Source organism: Lissotriton helveticus, chromosome 1_1 (genome assembly GCF_964261635.1).
Source record: "Lissotriton helveticus chromosome 1_1, aLisHel1.1, whole genome shotgun sequence".
In the NCBI taxonomy this organism is placed as follows: Eukaryota; Metazoa; Chordata; class Amphibia; order Caudata; family Salamandridae; genus Lissotriton; species Lissotriton helveticus.
The window spans coordinates 1,397,738,214-1,397,756,153 of record NC_136057.1 but is presented as its reverse complement, the minus strand read 5'-3'; the positions used below and the strand labels follow the sequence as shown (position 1 = coordinate 1,397,756,153).

General features: G+C 46.7%; 1 protein-coding gene across 1 annotated transcript in view; it reads right to left on the bottom strand.

Annotated features, from left to right (window-relative positions):
• The window catches only part of PRKCSH (PRKCSH beta subunit of glucosidase II), a 260,110-nt gene that overhangs the window by 112,205 nt on the left and 129,965 nt on the right, over positions 1 to 17,940 (bottom strand). The window contains exon 12 of the mRNA XM_078684189.1: positions 15,630 to 15,699. Coding sequence (XP_078540315.1) covers positions 15,630 to 15,699 — 70 coding nt within the window. The remainder of the gene's footprint in view (positions 1 to 15,629; positions 15,700 to 17,940) is intronic.

Here is a 17,940-nt window from a genome sequence, read left to right as displayed (position 1 = left end):
GGGATACCTCTAAGGTACCCTCTGGGTGCATATATTGATAACTCCATCACTGGAATCAGTGTGGGTTTACTAATACGAGGTGTTTGATACCAAACACCAGACTTTTCAGTGAAGCCATTATCTAGCAGGGGAACTCGTTTTGACCAGTGCCCAGTACACCGAACTTCACGTAATAGCCAGCATTTGCTTTGCACGTTACAAAAGAGCACGCTTGTTTAGCGCTACACATTTGTTTTTTAAATAGACTGCACATATTTTGTTATTTAGTTCTTCTGCTGGGATTCAGACGGAACAGTTCATACAATTTCGAAAGACACTGTGCTCTGTTTTCTCTGTGGTCAGACACCTAGACATAATAGCAAAATCCAGATTTTGTTTTGAAAATGTAATTCTCATCATATAAGCTAGGATTTGTCATTTTGAAAACAGAGGACAAATTCTAGAAGAGCAAATGTCCCGAGATGAGAGAGAGCTCCACTGCCTGAGACGTAGAACTACCTATGTATGCAAAGTGTGGAGTCCCACACTAATCTCCGAGATCCATAATTTAACACTGTGTTTCTATAGTGAGGGTAGGCGTAGGCAGATCGGTCTTTCAATATGGCAGGGCTTTTCATTGTGTACAGTCTGTTGATTATTATAATCAAATTTTGACCTGCTGCAGCGCAGTTATTAGGAAATAGAACACAATAGTTTCAATAAATATTGTAAGCTTTTTTGTGTCTCTTTTCTGTTTATTGTGGATACATATGAGTGAGAGAACGAAAGGGGATGCCCTGCTACCGCGATCCCGGAGAGGGTCTAGAGTGCTGTGTTGTGTTCTGGGATGCCAATTTACATGTTTCTCTGGAAAGGTTAGGAGAGCAAGAAAGACACTATGAGCTAGTCTGGATTTGTGTCCATAGGTACTGATGTGGTATGGTGACTCAGTTCATATATACTGATGTTCTGTGGTCCCAAGCATAGTTCTGTTTCTAAATAGAATCCCTGCAACACTGTAGGGGTGATTTACCCAATTGATGTGTTTTCATTATTGTTTTACATATGGCTGTACCACAACTTATTGCTATTCTTATAAACAGCAGACCTGCAGTCCATGCAAACGTAACGCACCATGGACTTACTAATCAGGGCTGTGCTTTTATTGTTGTAGTAGAAACGGATCCTGCTTACCGCTTTGAGGTTTTTTATTCTTGGGTCGATTTTCCGGCTGTGGATGCGAATACTAACACATTCCATACATACACCACACCTGCAGCTCCAAATCTATACAGACCTTATGCGCTCATGGAAATACCACTGTCTTACTAGGAACACCATACTTGGTTCCTTGGTGCCCTACCACACGTACCCACATGTGTACGCATGGGTCCTCAGTCATGATGGGGTGACCAGATTTACGGCATTGCCTAATATTGCGGTTCTTAACCTTGTGCAAACACAGGCTTTTTACGAAGCTCTAGTTGCCTTAATATAGATGTTTAACTCAATTCGTTTTGCACACCTTGCTAGCACAGCCAGCAAGGATTGTCCTGCTGGGGCAAGCCCAGTTGCCTGCAGTGCCTACAAAAAGTCATGTAATTGTTCATTCAGTTATTATGGGCAAAATAACCACTAATCATGAGGAAATTCCATTTTGGATCGCCCAAAAAGTATACCAACTTGAAACTGTGTTTCCCCTTATGGGGAAGGAAGTGGATTTCAACCATTCTTGTCTGAGGAGTACATCCGCCCCAGCAAGCTACCTGAACCGTGTAGAACAGACAAGAATGGCGCAATCGATGATTTCTGCAGATAATCTTACTCACTTTTGCAGAATCTTACTAGCTTCTAGTTTGCCTTCTTATGGCAGTAGACCGATATATGTGGGAAAATCAGACCACTTTTGGGAGTCGTAACAACTTAAGATTGTGAGAGAGTTTGCCACGGTCGTTGCCGCAATGGAAGAGAATCTTTTCCCAAAATTGTCCAGCCTACCACTATCTCTGTCCAGAAATAGAAGTGGACTGTCCAGAAATATAAGTGGACGGATTCTTAAAGAGACATTGGGCAGCTTGGGATGCCACTGAGCATGGTTTCGGTTGGCCAATCAAATATGTTGGAGAATCATCTGGCGCTTATCTGTCCAGTCTAGGGAGCACTGCTGAAACTGTAGCCAGGGATTTCATGACTGAGACATTCTTGCCAAATAAAATCAATAATGGGGCTAGCCCGAACAGATTCTATGATAGGCTCTTCAGAATCATAAAGGAAACAATTTGCTTGTATAGGGAGAAGTGGATGTTCAAAACTCCTGGCTGCCCGCTCCATAAGATTATGGAAGCAGCTGATGTCCATGTCCACCGGTGGGGAATCTACTGGTAGTGGTGCACGGGGGATGGAGTTGGGGTGATATAGTCTGTACACTCATTAGGAACTAGAGACAGTGGGTCTTATTTTCCCCTTTTCTCTGTCTTTGTACGTGGAAGGAGCATCGTCAGCTGGAGGATCAGGTAGTGTATCAGCCAATATTGATAGAGGAGTTGCAAGTGTAGTAAACTATTGCGATAATCGCGGGAGCGGTGTGCGAATTTGAGGGGATGGCAAATTTTTTGGGTGTTTGTGGCATTAGAGTTGCGGTCGCAGATGTTGGAATCTACAATAGCAGTCTTGGAACATATTTTGCACATTGCTCACTACAGACATAGGCATCTGAATGGATGGCTCCTGTAGGATTTGTTGATCATGAACTGAATACTCTTCTGGGTATTGCTCGGAGTGTTCTCCAGCAGTATAGTAGTGTTCCTCATGATACTGCTAGTCATCCAAGTCCTGGCATTTTACCTGAAGTTCGGATGGGCTACGAGCAACTCCAAAGGGGCCCTCTTCATCATCATTCAATAGGCGTGCCGGTGGGTACGGCAACACTTTACTTGGGAATGTGTCGGCTGGAAGAATCGCCTCTGTAGTAGACATCCCTTACACAGATTAAAGACCGTTTAAGGATTGCTGTTTTTAAGGCAATCTTTGTTAATGACGCCATCAATTAGCCCGTCGCCGATAGATCCCTTGTCGATGAGTGTCGTCGACGGTGCCCTCGTCGACAGTATCATCGTCAACAATCCTTTGTCGACGGTTCATTTGTTGAGGATCGTCCTATTGATAGCTGTGCCGTCGACATCATAGGGTGTTGCGCCCGGTGATGACTGTGCCGTTTATGGTAACTTTTTGTCGGCGGTATCTTAGCCAGGGTGGTCATCTGTAGAATATTTGTCAACGGCTGTTTTAATATTCGCCGTTATGATCATCATTGATGACAGTGGCGAAAAGGAAATAATCTAAGGCGATGAAGCTGTGGTAAATGTCAACATTGAGGTCACTGTCATCGGCACCATCAACGAGAATACAAATCTGGAACAAGAAGCAGTCTTCAGAGACTTGTTCATGGACAGTAAAGACTTTGAGGCTCATTTAGACTGAGTTTATTTGAGGGAAGGAGTATTAGAGGCATGAGGAGCGTCCTGTATCAGAAAAGGAAAGAATTGCCTCAGAACAGGTTCATTCAGAATCTAAGTGCCCAGAAGTGGTATGATGAGACTTTCTCACAGCCTTAGAAGGTGACTCCGAGAAACCTTTTTCAACAGATCTCATTTGTGAGATGTTGCAGTCTTTGAATGCGGATCACTATCCTCCACAAATGGTACTCCGTTTAAATTTTTGAGAGCCATATTAAAAGTCTTCCTTCCCTGTCTTTCAAGGGTTTCTTAGAAAAGGTGCAAGAGATTTTGCAGTCTCTCGCCTTATGTTCTGTATAGAGGTAATATATGCATTCTTTATGTGGGCCATCTAAGTGGAGCCTCTTCTTCCCACAAGTGTCATAAGATTGGAAAAATCCTTTTTTGGTTGGTACATGCTGATCCAGTCAGAATATCAGTAGATATTTGCAGTAAGTAACATTCTGGAAAAATAATCTTCAAGAGTTGAGAAAAAATAGTAGATTGAGCAGTGCTCAAGGAGACTCCCATCACACAATGCAAGGTAGAATATCTGAGGGATTCAGCCTCTCTTTGACAGGTGACAGCCCCCTCTAGAATACTAATTCTAGAGGAGGCTGTCACCCGATTGGCTAAAGTTTATAGTTTGGTCCTTTTTTTCTTTTAAAAGCACATAGGACATAATGGAAATGAACCATAGGTTTTATGTTCTATTGTAGTGATATACATTGCTTTATTTTAGTATAATGGGACTCCCACTTTAAAGAAGGGGAATTATTTAAGCATATGAATCTATGAAAGATCCAGTACTGGAGAATGTGAACCTGTGTAGGAGGGAATTCCTGTCCCTTGTTGCACATACACCATAACCAGACCCTTAGAATGCAATTGGGTATTCTGTGGCTGTGCATGGATGAGTCTTACAGCTTAGAGGTAGCACCTACAAGGGATCCTGCTGGGTGTCAAAACTTGAATTACCACAAACTTTCACTTTTGGGAGTTCATTTAAAAATACAAAGGTGCGACAATGGAAGTGAAAGAAATAATTGTGTTGTCAGAGCCTTTCTAAACAGACCCCAGTACATGGAGAGCTCCAATTTCTGGTGGCACAGAACTGCAGAGCAATTGGGCTTTATGAACAAACCTACTATATTCTTACTTTTTTTGTAAAACAAGACAACGTTAAAAAAAAAGTACAGAAGGAGTCTGTTTACGTCAGGTAAACACTGGTAAAGGACACTTTCTTCCCAACAGAAAATCAATAGCGCTGCCAGTTTTAGAGAAATGGGGTGAAATTTGTGGAATCAAAAGACTAGGGCAGACCGTGGAATTCTAAATGCTCTTGAGCCTATTTATGTAATAGGGAGGAGTCTAGAAATTGGGACAATATGAACTGGAAAGCACATTTCAACTCTGCCAATATTAAACTGCTTCTTGAATCACCACCCAATCAGAATAGATCCTGATGACAAGACTACCCCCATTTTATTTCTTTACTAGCCAATACCATTAGAAAATTTACATGACAACTAGGAAGGGGTTGGGATCATAAAATGTGTTGGTGCCCTAATTGAATAATAGCTGCTTTTACTCAATTCATTTTCATTCCAAAGACATTCATCAACAGGCCACATATTCCGGGGCATCCGAGAAGGTCAAAGGATTCTTCATTGGACCAATGTTGTGCAGGCAAGAACGTGAATCACTTAAAATCAGACTATGGGCTCCAATAAGATCTAGAAGGCCTCATGTAAATATTTTATAGAGGAAAGCAATGATCCTTGAGGAACCCTTGAGTTTGCACTCTTAACAGCTGACATATAAACCCCCAACCAGTTAATTTTTATAAGAGCGATACTACTATTCCATAGAATATCTGGGCACTGAGAATGCTAACAGAGCATGACAGTAACAAAGGGGAAAAACTGGCAGATCTAGACTTCAGTCTACATTAGGGAAGCTTAAGCGATACAGAGCCGGCTAATGTTTGAAAAGGTAAATTTTTAAGCCTTTCTGAATCTGAGACGGGTGTGGGCGTGTCCTAAATCCACAAAGAGCTTATTCCAAAGGTTCAATGCAGTCACTAACAAGGACTTACCTCCAGCACCCTGCGCAAACAGAGTGGCAGCGAGGAACCACAAGCAAATTAGCTGCTGATGAGCGTAAATTGCGAGCCAGTATGTATTGATCGAACTTCTCCAACAGATAATCAGGCCCATTGAGGTGGATAGTCTTCCAGACTAAACAGAGGAATTTAAACATCACCCACTTGCCAACTCACAGCCAATTTAGAGCTTTGAGTGCGCCAGTCGAAGAACATGACCTACCAAGTGCTACCTTAGCAGAAGCGTCCTGTATACTTTGCAGTTTTGTTCTAAAGCCCCGCGTTTAGACCTAAGAATAGGGACTTACAATAATCCAGGTGATTCAAGACTGTCGCCTGGATCACCACCCAGTGAATCGGCTGTGGTAAGAGAGGGAGGATCTTCACCAGCTGTTTTATAGAAAAAATAAAAAACACGTGGATGCAAGGCGATTAATCGGACCCTTTTCAGCGAGAGCTCCGGGTCCTAGTGTATCCCTAGGTTTTTAACTATTTTTATAGGTGATGGAGATGAGACGAGGTCCAAGAATTGGGCCAAAATGCTGGTGGCATAAGATTAGAGATAAAGGAACACCTCACCCACAGCACTTCAGTTTTGTCGGAAGTGAATTGGAGTGATTTCAAATTGAACTACTCCAATAACACAGCCATACACTGATGAAATGGTTAAGTGGACTTTCAGTTACATGATCAAGTTTGATGAGAAGTTTGATGTCATCTGAATAATTCATCACACTGAGATCGAAAGATTTTATTAGTTTCACCAGTGGGCAGATGTATATATTCAAAATGTCAGACTCAAAGCTGATCCTTGCGGCACTCCTTCACTCAAATATTTAAACTCTGATGTACAGGGTGGTAGAAAGACTGCATGCCATCTCCCCTGTAGATAAGACCTACACAATTCAAGTGCCAATTAAACACTCACACGCAGTCAGTTCGGGCTGGACGGTTCCCATGAGGCACAGGGTCAGACTCATTTGCATATGGCCATGTCTGAACTGGGGTGGCAGAGAGGGCTAAAGAACGGTGATGGATTAAACCCAGATCTGTTGACTGGGTGTGAGTGTTTGATTGGTTCAGATGCTCCGTCCATCACCACCCCCTTTTGTACTGCCATTATATTAAAGTCACATACTACAAAGAAGTTGGTGTGTTTTAAGGAGAGTGGAAGTACAAGGTCTAAGAGGGGATCACAGAAGTGTCTTGAAATCCCCAGGGGATGGTAAGAAATTAGCCCACTTGGTGGGGAAGTTTTCTGAGAAAAAGTGAAGTCTATGAGTTCCACTGAAGCCAACTCTGGAGTCTGAAGCTTCTTCAGGGTCAACATATCTCAAAAGATGATCATCACTGGTCCCAGTCCCCCAGCAACCCCCCCCCCACCCACTCCAGAAAGCCCGGTACGATGTATGATATTTAAACCAGGTGGACACATTGCACTAAAATCTGAATGATACGTATCATTCATTTAGCCACATTTCAGTGATCAAAAGACCCCTCAAATAATAGGTCATGGATCTCCACAGCATGTTTAACAGCTGACCTGGAATTTAACAGAGCACATTCAATAGGTTTCACAGGATGCCTCTCTCCAGTTTGCCTACAACCTCCTCCACTATTACCCTGTGTACTTCCCCAGCACAGGCTCACGTGTGCTTTGGAAGTAGTTAACTATCTGCTGTCAATACCCGACCCCTCCATATCCAGGCTACTCATAAAATGCAAATTCATCCTGCAGAGTTCCAAGGAACCTCATTGAACTCCACAGGGGTCTCCATTTGCCTGCAGTCTAGCCCAATCTCCAACAGCCTTTCCTTGGTAAACCAGACCTGTGCATACCATCCTCATACAGTAGTAAACCAGGTAGCATGCCTGGCGCTGTGCGTGGCCGGGCGCAGACTGGATAGCCTTTGGCAAGCCAGCAGAGCAGCTGCCTTGTCTTTATAAGGCCTTAACAGAACTCTCATAAGTGCAACGCTAAAGCACGAACTTGGAAAATTGGCACCCAAAGTCAGGGCTTAGGCAGAGGTAAAAATGGTGTCCTCGTGCCTGCAGACCACGATGGTCTTCATTTCAAGAAATGGCTGAAACAAACTCAAATACTCCTTAGGTTCCCTGGCTATAGAAGCTAAATAGTCCAGGATGGTGGCATGACGGTCAGTGGTGAATGACAGACAGATCTAAAAAGGATGAGGAGCTAAAGTCCCAACTTGTGGGAAATCTGGAGACCGGACGCAAGGCAAAGTTGTAGGAAGCTGGCTCTTCATATAATATACCAAAAAGAGGTATGGTGTGTAGAGAGTCCAGGTACCCCTTATGAATGGAAAGGGGCTCGCTCTGGGGTAGTGTGGTCGAACAGCTTTAGGCTTTTCAGAGAGGACTGTTAAGACATTTGACATAGTGTCAATAAATGATGCACACACTCAAATAGGAGATCAACACCAATTTGGAAAAATAACAGTTTTTTAATATATTCACCAAGAACTTCGTAATTGGGTACGTACTTTGTTTTAAGAACACACTGTTGAAAGTATTGAATATGCTACTTACCAGTATGCATCTGTTCTTGGCATGTAGGGCTGCTAACATTCATATCTTATGCATAGATCGCCGCCTAGTGTTGGCTCCGGATGATTGCACATTGTTGTCCTGGAAGAGTCTTCGAAGTATCACGAGATACGTGGCTCCTCCCCTGGACTACAGTGCGCATGGGCATCGACTCCATCCCCAGATTGTTTTTAGCCATTGTGGCAGAGATGGAGTGAAATAGTGTAAAGGGTGTCCATGCTAATGATGAATATAGAGAGTATCTGCAGCCGCTACGGGCACCGGGGAGGAGGGCGGGCGATATGAATGTTAGCAGCCCTACATGCCAAGAACAGATGCATACTGGTAAGTAGCATATTCAGTTCGAGGCATGTGGGCTGCTAAATTCATATCTTATGCATAGAATACACAGCAGTCCCTCCATTAAGGGCGGTTGCCCGTGCCAGCTGCAGAAGCTTGAAAAAGTGTCTTGAGAACAGCCTGTCCTACAGCTGCTTGCTGTTTTGAATGCACATCTACACAGTAATGTTTGGTAAATGTGTGTGGTGTAGACCATGTGGCTGCTCTACAAATGTCTTCTAAGGGAATGTTCCCCAGGAAAGCCATGGAGGCCCCCAATTTGCGTGTGGAGTGCGCCCTTGGGGGTATTGTTAAAGTACGTTTAGCCTTTTGATAACAGATTTGAATGCACTTAACAATCCATCTGGCTATTCCTGCTTTGGAAATGGGGTTGCCTTTGTGCTGTGCTGAGAAGGCAACAAAGAGTTGTTGTGTCTTTCTAAAGTGTTGTGTTCTGTCAATGTAGTACATTAGCGCCCTCCTAACGTCTAATGTATGAAGCATTCTTTCCGCTACTGTTTGTGGGTTTTGGAAGAATGCAGGCAGGTCAATAGCTTGGTTGATATGAAACTGTGACACCACCTTAGGACGGAATTTGGGGTTAGTGCGGAGCACTACCCTGTTGGGATGTATCTGGATGAATGGCTCTTGGATTGTGAGCGCCTGCAGCTCACTAACACGTCTGAGCGATGTAATAGCAATGAGAAAAGCCACTTTCCATGTGAGAAACTGAATTTCGCAGGAGTGCAGTGGCTCAAAAGGTGGGCCCATCAGCCTAGTGAGGACCACATTGAGGTTCCACACTGGAGCTGGCGGTGTTCTTGGAGGAATGACTCGCTTCAGTCCTTCTAGGAAGGCTTTAATGGCAGGCACCCTGAAAACAGAGAGGTGTTGCCTATTCTGGAGATAAGCCGCTATGGCGGATAAATGTATCCGAATGGAAGCGTACGCTAGATTGCATTTGTAAAGATGTAACAAATAGCAGATGATGTTAGGAATGGATGCATCTAGCGGGTTGATATTGTTGTCTGTACAGTACATGACAAACCGCTTCCATTTCGCTGCATAGCAAGCTCTGGTCGTGGGCTTCCTTGCCTCCCGGATGATGTCCATGCATTCTGGAGGCAGGTTGAGGTAGCAAAATTCTAAGACTTCAGGAGCCAGATCGCCAGATTGAGCTGTTGCGGATCTGGATGCTGAATGTCGCCATGGTTCTGCGTCAAGAGCCTGGATGTGAGATGCAGCCTTTGATGCGGTACCACGGAAAGTTCTAGAAACGTGGTGTACCATGGTTGGCGTGCCCATGTTGGAGCAACCAGGATGAGAGTCATCGAGTGTTGCTTTAGCTTTCTTGCCACCAGCGGAATGAGAGGCGCTGGGGGAAAAGCGTACGCAAATTTGCCTGACCAGTTCATCCATATCGCATTCCCTTGCGATTCCGGGTGAGGGAACCTGGCGGCAAAGCTTTGGCATTTTGCGTTTTCCCTTGTGGCAAACAGGTCTATCTCTGGATGACCCCACTGCTGGAAGTACGGGTGGAGTACTGATGGATGTATCTCCCACTCGTGCATTTGATGGCTGTATCTGCTGAGCAGATCCGCCATCTGATTGTCCTTTCCTGGGAGGTGTTCCGCCATGAGGAAAATGTTCCTTTGAAAGGCCCACTTCCACATGCTCTGAGCCAGATGAGACAGCTGTGGTGAGTGAGTACCTCCCTGCTTTTGTATGTAGTACATGGCCGTCATGTTGTCCGTCCGGATCAACACGACTTTGTTGCACAAATGTACTATGAAGGACTTTATCGCCATGAAGATTGCCATCAATTCCAGGTAGTTGATGTGCAACTTCTGCTGCTGGGTGGACCACAGTCCCTGCACAGTGTAGTGGAGCACATGAGCTCCCCACCCTTGGAGAGATGCGTCCGTTGTTAGGATTATCTGTGGCACTGGCTCTTGGAACGGTCGTCCCTTGCAAAGGTTGTGTGGATTCCACCAATGCAGAGAGTTGTATGCCCGACCGGTCACCAACACTAGGTCTGTCAGCTGTCCCCGAGCCTGTGTCCACTGATTTGCCAAGCATTCTTGGAGCGGGCGCATGTGCAACCTCGCGTGCGGGACTATGAAGATGCAGGAGGCCATCATGCCTATCAACTGCATGAACACTCTCGCTGGCAGGGAGTGTTGCGGTCTGAACTTTTGGATCAGCGACTGAATGCTGTTGATTCTGACTGGGTTTGGCTGAGCCATACCAGTTAGGGTGTTTATTGTCGCGCCCAGATACTGCCGCACATGGTTTGGTTGAAGGTGCGACTTCGGGTAGTTTAGCGAGAACCCCAGGCTGTGAAGGAGTTGAATAGTGTGGGACATGTCCGCGGCGCACTTTGCTTGAACAAGCCAGTCGTCCAGGTACGGGTAGACATGTATGTTCTGTCTCCTGAGGTGCGCTGCCACTGTCGCCAGACACTTTGTAAACACTCTGGGGGCAGTAGTCACCCCAAAGGGTAGGACTTTGAACTGATAGTGCCTGTTTTGAATGGTAAACCTGAGGTATTTTCTGTGGGATGGGTGGAGTGGGGTGTGGAAATAAGCATCCTTGAGGTCCAAGGTTGCTAGGAAGTCCCCTTGATTGAGCAGGGGAAGGATTTGTTGCAGTGTCAGCATGTGAAAGTGTTCTGACAGTATGTACATGTTGAGGGGGCGTAGATCCAGAATAGGTCTGAGGGATCCGTCCTTTTTTGGGATGAGGAAGTACAGGGAATAGACCCCTGTGCCTTCCTCTTCCACTGGTAAGAGCTCGATTGCGCCTTTTTGCAGCATCACCCGTACTTCCTGCTGCTATAAGTGCAAGTGCTCTGCCGACATAGGACGGTGTCTTGGGGGAATGTTGGGAGGAGTGGATGTTAACTCCAAACAGTAACCGTACTGGATAAGTTTTCTCACCCACCTGTCTGTGGTGATGGACGTCCAGACTGGCAGGAACTGCTGGAGTCTCCCCCCGACAGGTGTTGTATGGTCGGGGGGCAGTGACAGAGAGTCACTGTTTGTTGGCGGCAGAGGAACGGGAGTTGTTGTTCCCTCTGCCTCTGCCCTTGGCACTGTTACCTCTGTAACCCCCTCTACCCTGCTTGGGGTACGAGGATTGTGCACCACCCTTTGTGAATTGTGTTTGTTGACCCAAGTGTCCTCTGGTAACACCACGTGCTCCTGAGCGACGAAAAGTGCTTCCCCTGAATTGTTGTGACTGAAGCGCCCCCATGGACTTAGCAGTCTCGTTGTCCTTTTTAATCTTTTCAAGGGTGGTGTCTACATCTGGACCAAACAGTCTGTCAGGATTGACGGGCTGGTTGAGGATTGTAGTTTGAATGTCAGGCTTAAATCCAGATATACGAAGCCAAGCTTGTCGCCTTAACATGACGCTAGTGTTAATTCCCCTAGCCGCTGTATCTGCCACATCAAGTGCACACTTTATTGCAGCGTTTGAGATAAGCTTTCCCACTTGTATGAGCATTTCGGCTGCTTCCTTAAACTCATCAGGTAGGTGTTGAAGGAGCTGTTCTAGGGTGTCGTAATGCGCCCTATCGTATCGTGCCAATAGTGCCTGTGTGTTTGCTATACGCCATACATTGGCAGCTTGCGCAGCCACCCTTTTGCCGGATGCCTCAAGCACTTTCGACTCCTTGTCTGGGGGAGGAGCTTCACCCGTCGTTTGGGAGTTTGCCCTCTTGCGGGCATTGGCGACCACCAACGAGTCCAGAGGCAACTGTCCCCGAATATAGGCAGGATCTCCAGGTGCTGGCCTGTATTTTTTCTCGATACGTGGGTTCACCACTCTTGCCCTGGTAGGTTCCTTAAAGATCTCCGGGGCATGTTTAAGGACACCTTTGAGCATAGGAAGTATTTTGACTGTTCTTTCAGAGACAGAGAAAGTGTCGAACAAAAAATCTTCCTCCACTGGGTCAGCATGCATGTCCACATCATGATTTGCTGCTGCCCGTTCTATTAAAGCATTAAATGCTGCAGAATCCTCTGTTGGAGATGTACGTGTCCCAAAACCTTGTGGATCTTGTACCACCTGATGTCCACCTTGGTCCCCAGTGTCGTCATATGAGTCCTGCAGAACATCAGGGTCATTGTCAACTGGGAAATTGTATTGGTCATCTTGTCCATCATCCTCTCCTCCTGATTGGGTGGGTGAAGGAGATGGACTTCTTCTTGATGGTGGCAGAATAGGTTCAACAAGGGCAGGAATGTCCTGTTCCGGCCTCTTCTTCTTTAGTGGAATAACATAGGATTCCAGTGGTTGGGAAGTGATTTTCCTCTTGTAGAGGGTCAATTTCCCTGTTTGGGCATCGATGTAATGCTCAGAATGGTCTTCTGAGGCTTGATGTTGATCCAAGCGTCCTTTTGCGTATAAGGAGCCGATGTGTTAGCGATTGTCGGCACCGATCTTGGTGCAAATGCTTTTGGTGCCACCTTAGGTGGCAGAGTGTAGAGAAGCTTGGTCGAGGTCTTTGGAGGCGGTGCCGGTGACGACAAAGTCTTCTCCCGAATACGTTTGAGGGAGTCGGTCACCTGCTTTGTGAAGGAGGCAGAGGGTTTGGTAACCGACGGCCGATGTTCGGTGGCGTCGGACTCCCCCGGTGTGATCGAGATTTCCCTCGACGAATCCTCGGCTGCAATGTGTCGCGGCTCCGTTGGAGTCTTTGGCGCCGACGCCGTTGCTGCTGTAGTGCCTGCGGCCTTCGGGCCGTGGCTCTTAGTCGACTTTGATTCGACTGCGCGTTTACCTGACGGCGCCGTAGGAGCGTCCGAAGGCGTGTCAACAGACTTAGACGTCCGTGCCGGAACAACTGTGCTTGACACTTGATGGACGGCCGTCTTAGAGGATGGTTCCTTCCGCACCTTTTGCGACGCTGTTGACTCGACAGCCTTCTTCGACTTCGGTGGGCCTGAGGGCGACGGAGCCGATGAAGGAGCAGGCTTCGATACTTTTTGTGGGACGTCAGCCATTTTAGGTTTGGTCGATTCCGAAGGTTTCGGTTTCGATTTTGGCTTGGACGTCGGCCATCTTTGGTGCCGTCGGATCCGAAGGTTTCGGTTTCGATATCTGTGATGGCGGCTCCGCTTGAGTGTCCGTGGCCGGGACAGAAGGCGGGGCCGGGGATAGAGGTGCAGGGTCGTGGGTAAGGCCGAGTGGCGATCCCGTGACCTGAGCCTCAATAATGTAGACTTCGGGGCATAGCTCTTCCTCTGAGCTATCTTTCGCGGCCCCATAAACTTCTTCGTCGTCCCCTACCTCCTCGACGTATTCAAGGTCGTGGCCCTGTCCCTCAACATGTTCCTCGGGATCGGCTTGGACCTCCGTCGACGGTGGTGAAATCTGGAGATGATGGCTGCCGCCTTCTTCCGCGGGGTCGTCGAATATGTCGTCGGGTGCCGGCGCCGATCGCTGAGCCTCGAGGCGCGCCGATGCTTGAGCGTCTTCTTGGACCTGAACTTAGAGCAGGCCATGCAGTTTTCTTCGTTGTGGTCCGGAGATAGGCATTTATTACAGACCGGATGCACATCGATGTGTGGATATTAGGATCCACAGACGGGGCAGAACTTGAACGGGCTCCGCTCCATGTTAAGTTCGTCGGGTCTTGCTGCGACGAGAGGGCCTCGATCGAAGAGTTACTTGACTCCGTAGATGTCCGGCTCAGAGAGTTGGACGACGCTCGAGACCGTACGCAAACAATACCGACGCAAGTAACGAAGGCCTTTTGGCCTTAAGAACAAAGTTGTTTACGGTTCCGACACGGAGACGTCGAAACCACATCCGAACCCAATGGCGGAAAAAAACTATCTGGGGATTGAGTCGATGCCCATGCGCACTGTAGTCCAGGGGAGGAGCCACCTATCTCGTGATACTTCGAAGACTCTTCCAGGACAACAATGTGCAATCATCCGGACCCAACACTAGACGGCGATCTATGCATAAGATATGAATTTAGCAGCCCACATGCCTCGAACACAGGAATTACCTTGCATTTGGTGAGTTATCAAGGTTTTTAAATATACAGTAACATTCTGGCATTGGTATCAGTCAAGTGGTAATGTTATCCCACAGGACAGAAAAATACACTGCATATGGGTACTTTGCAGAGACTTACATACTGTCCTTCAGAATTTATGTTAAGTATTGAGTAGGGTTCAAGGCAACACAAACTGGTCACCTCGGTCAGCTCTGGGGTGTCCGGGTGCAGAGATGCAATTTAGCACTGGCTGCCCGGTTTAAATCAGTGGAGTACGGACGGTTCAAAAGAGGCTGCAAGTAAGGACTTGGGGGTCAGTCTGCGAGAACGCACAGGGGGCTCAATCCTTGAGGATCTTGGGCATGCGGAGATATCGTAAGCCCACTGGAACTCAAGCTGAGGGGCTCGTGTGCAGTGGTGGTTTCTCGGGTGGGGTCACACTGTGGGAGGCACTCGTGGTATTTGGTTGCCTGCAAAAACAGGATGTAAGCAGGGACTGGGAGACCAATCCGGACAAACCCAAACATGGGTTCAGATGTGGAGGGTCTCAGGATTGGGGGACCAGTCTGGAGAAGTCCAAGGGAGTCCCAAATCTTGACCACATCATCAAGACCATTCTGTGACATCAGAGTGGAAACAAAGCACTCATGGCGCCTGGCTACTTCTAGGGCACTGAGACCTCAAAAACAATACAAGCAGTAGTGTTTAATTGCCCAAGCAGCATTAATGAATACTTAGGCTGTACCAACTGTGAAGATCTACCTAGTGGTTTAGGACATATCAGTAGGGAAATCATAACTTTAGAACAAGATGGGCAGGTAGTGCGCAGGAACTGAAATGCAAATGTTTAAATGTTACCACTGAGGCTGGTTGCAAAGACTTTTCAGGCACAGAAACAAAAAAAGAATGGCATGAAGGTGAGCTAAGCATGAGAGGGTAATTCGTGGGTCCTAAAGATTGGCTTTTTCTACTACGGCAGGTACTTCCATCTCTAACCACATGGTACAGAATAATACAGGTGTACAGCGGAGAATGCAGGAAGAGTTAAATAGATTTAGAATTTGCAGAGGTCAAATTCCTATACTCCAAGACAACACAGTGAAACCATGCTGGGTTTAAATACACTAAACATGGGGTGAAGGAGGTCTCTCACCTGATGGATTCTTCCATATCTTTAAGAGATCGAGCTGCCTCATCATATTGGTCCCGAGCCTTTTGCGCCTCTAGAAGAGGATAAGAGAAAAGTCAGAACATGTGCAGCATAAGGCAAATAAATCCAGGGACAAACTGGGTATCCCTGTAGATGTAACATGTGGTGTGGCCCTAACCCTCTACAGGCACCACTGCAGTGCATCTCCAAGGTACCAGAGGCAGCAATGCAGTTGGGCCCCTGCCACCATACGCACCAGTCCAGTGTGTGCCATAGGCTTTAGTGTAGGATGTACTACTGCAGCCACATGCACCAATACAAGGTTTGCCTCACCCACCACTGGCAGCAATGCTAAATTTGCTTGATGCCCCAGCTGTATCAGTGCAAGGTGCTTTCCAGCACAACAGGTACCCAAAAGCAGTGTATTCTACAGCCACATTGGCATTAATTCAGTGTGTACTTCAGCAACTCTTGATCCCATTAGCATCAATGCAATGTGCCACATCCAAGTATGCTGCTCTGGACAATATTCCTAGCAGTTGAGGCTGGAATAATTTTCCATAGCCTCTAAAAGACAGCCTCTCCTTTCTCAAGGGACAAAACGCAATCTAGTGGCAACAGACACTGCAAACAAAAAAAAGCTTTCCCTGGAGGAATCAGAGCATAGGGGAATGGAGAGGCGAGCAAAAAAAGATCACAGGTGGTTAGTGAAAGGGTATTAAAAAAATTATGAACTATACAGTGCTCACCATTTCATCAGTTAATGGTATGGAAACCTAGGACCTTCAGGTTTCACACACATCATCTAAAGGATAAAGATTTCTGGAAAACGACAATAGCTATAGCTAATGAACCTAAGGCACCAAAAAAAGAGTGAATGACGAGGAGATTGTGCGATCTGCTTTTCTAAAGAGATGAAAAGTAAAGAAAATACACAAATAAGATAGAAAAGGAAGAATGAGGAGGGGGAAGAGCAGACAAGAAAAAAAAAAGAAGGCGGTCCATTTGGGGAGCAAAGATGACAAAAAAACAAGTATGCTTTGCCTCCAAGGAGAGATCGTGAGAAAAAGTTAAATGCTCCTGCCTAAACACTCCAAGGCAGAAGTGGCAAACCGACACAAGCCTGTCCCACAGACAGCAGAAGAACCAAAGAAGGTATACATGGATCTGTAACATTACATCATTTATACAAACATTTATTTGAGCTCAACTGGTTTGAGCACAGGGACAACTCCTCCCCAACGTGTTCCCCCAGTCGGGTCTCTAGTCTATTTGTATCCACAGTACAGCCCAACTAACATGCACTTGGTGGCACACTTTACATTCCCTCCCACATGAATTCTAACTGTAGCACAATACACATATCCACCTTGCAAAACTTGGCACAGTCCTACTTGGCCCTTTGTACTTGGCACATTTAACAGAGGGCAATGGGTGGAGCAGTGCACTGGACAATCTGCAGGGCCCACTTTTTTTGGATGCGGCCTGTTGCAACACCAGCAAGAAGTGGCTGACATCTCCCGCTGGATGGCTATGTGCAGAAAAGGGCAGACTAAAAGGGTTTAGAGGCTGTTCCCAGAGCAGTAGAGGAATGGGAGGAAAGCTGCCCCCGATAGCCAGGTTGGTGACTGTTTAGCCCATGGCCCCAACCGCAAAAGTGCTAGGAGCCCTAGGATGGGTGAGCATGGTGCGGCCAATATTCCAAATTCGGACAATATCCCCTAAAAGGGCAGAAGTGTGGGGATTGCCGGACTGGAGCTAAAAGGCCCAGGGAGCGTGCTGTTGTGCTGCTTTCCTTAAAACGCTTCAGGGCTGAGTCCACCGTTTCACTAAACAGACTGGAGTCATTGAAAGGCATCTCGATTAAGTATGCCTGGATGTGTCAAGAGAAGCCTGAAGATGTCATCCATGTGTAGCATCTAAGCACCACACTAGTTACCATAGCCCTAGCAAGTCAGCCTGTGGCGTCTAGGCTCGAGCAGATGACAAATCTGGCCACATCCCAACCATCTTGAATGGGCCGGCCTAAAGAAGCACACAATTTGAAGGGGAACGCAGAAATCGGCTCATCTTGACCATACTCAAGGCAAGGCTGGCCGAGGAGAACATTCTCAAACATAGCCACACTTTTCAACTTCCAGTGAAGTGATGGGAAAAAAGTTGAAGTTCATCCTGCTGGTGGACACCTGCACCGCCAAACTTTCAGAAGTTGAGAGCTGGTTCAAGAAATCCGGGTTGCCTGGAGGTCTATGGCAAAGGGCAACTTAACAGTTGACTGGTGGAGGCCAGAGAACTGGTTAGCTCAAGTGCTCAA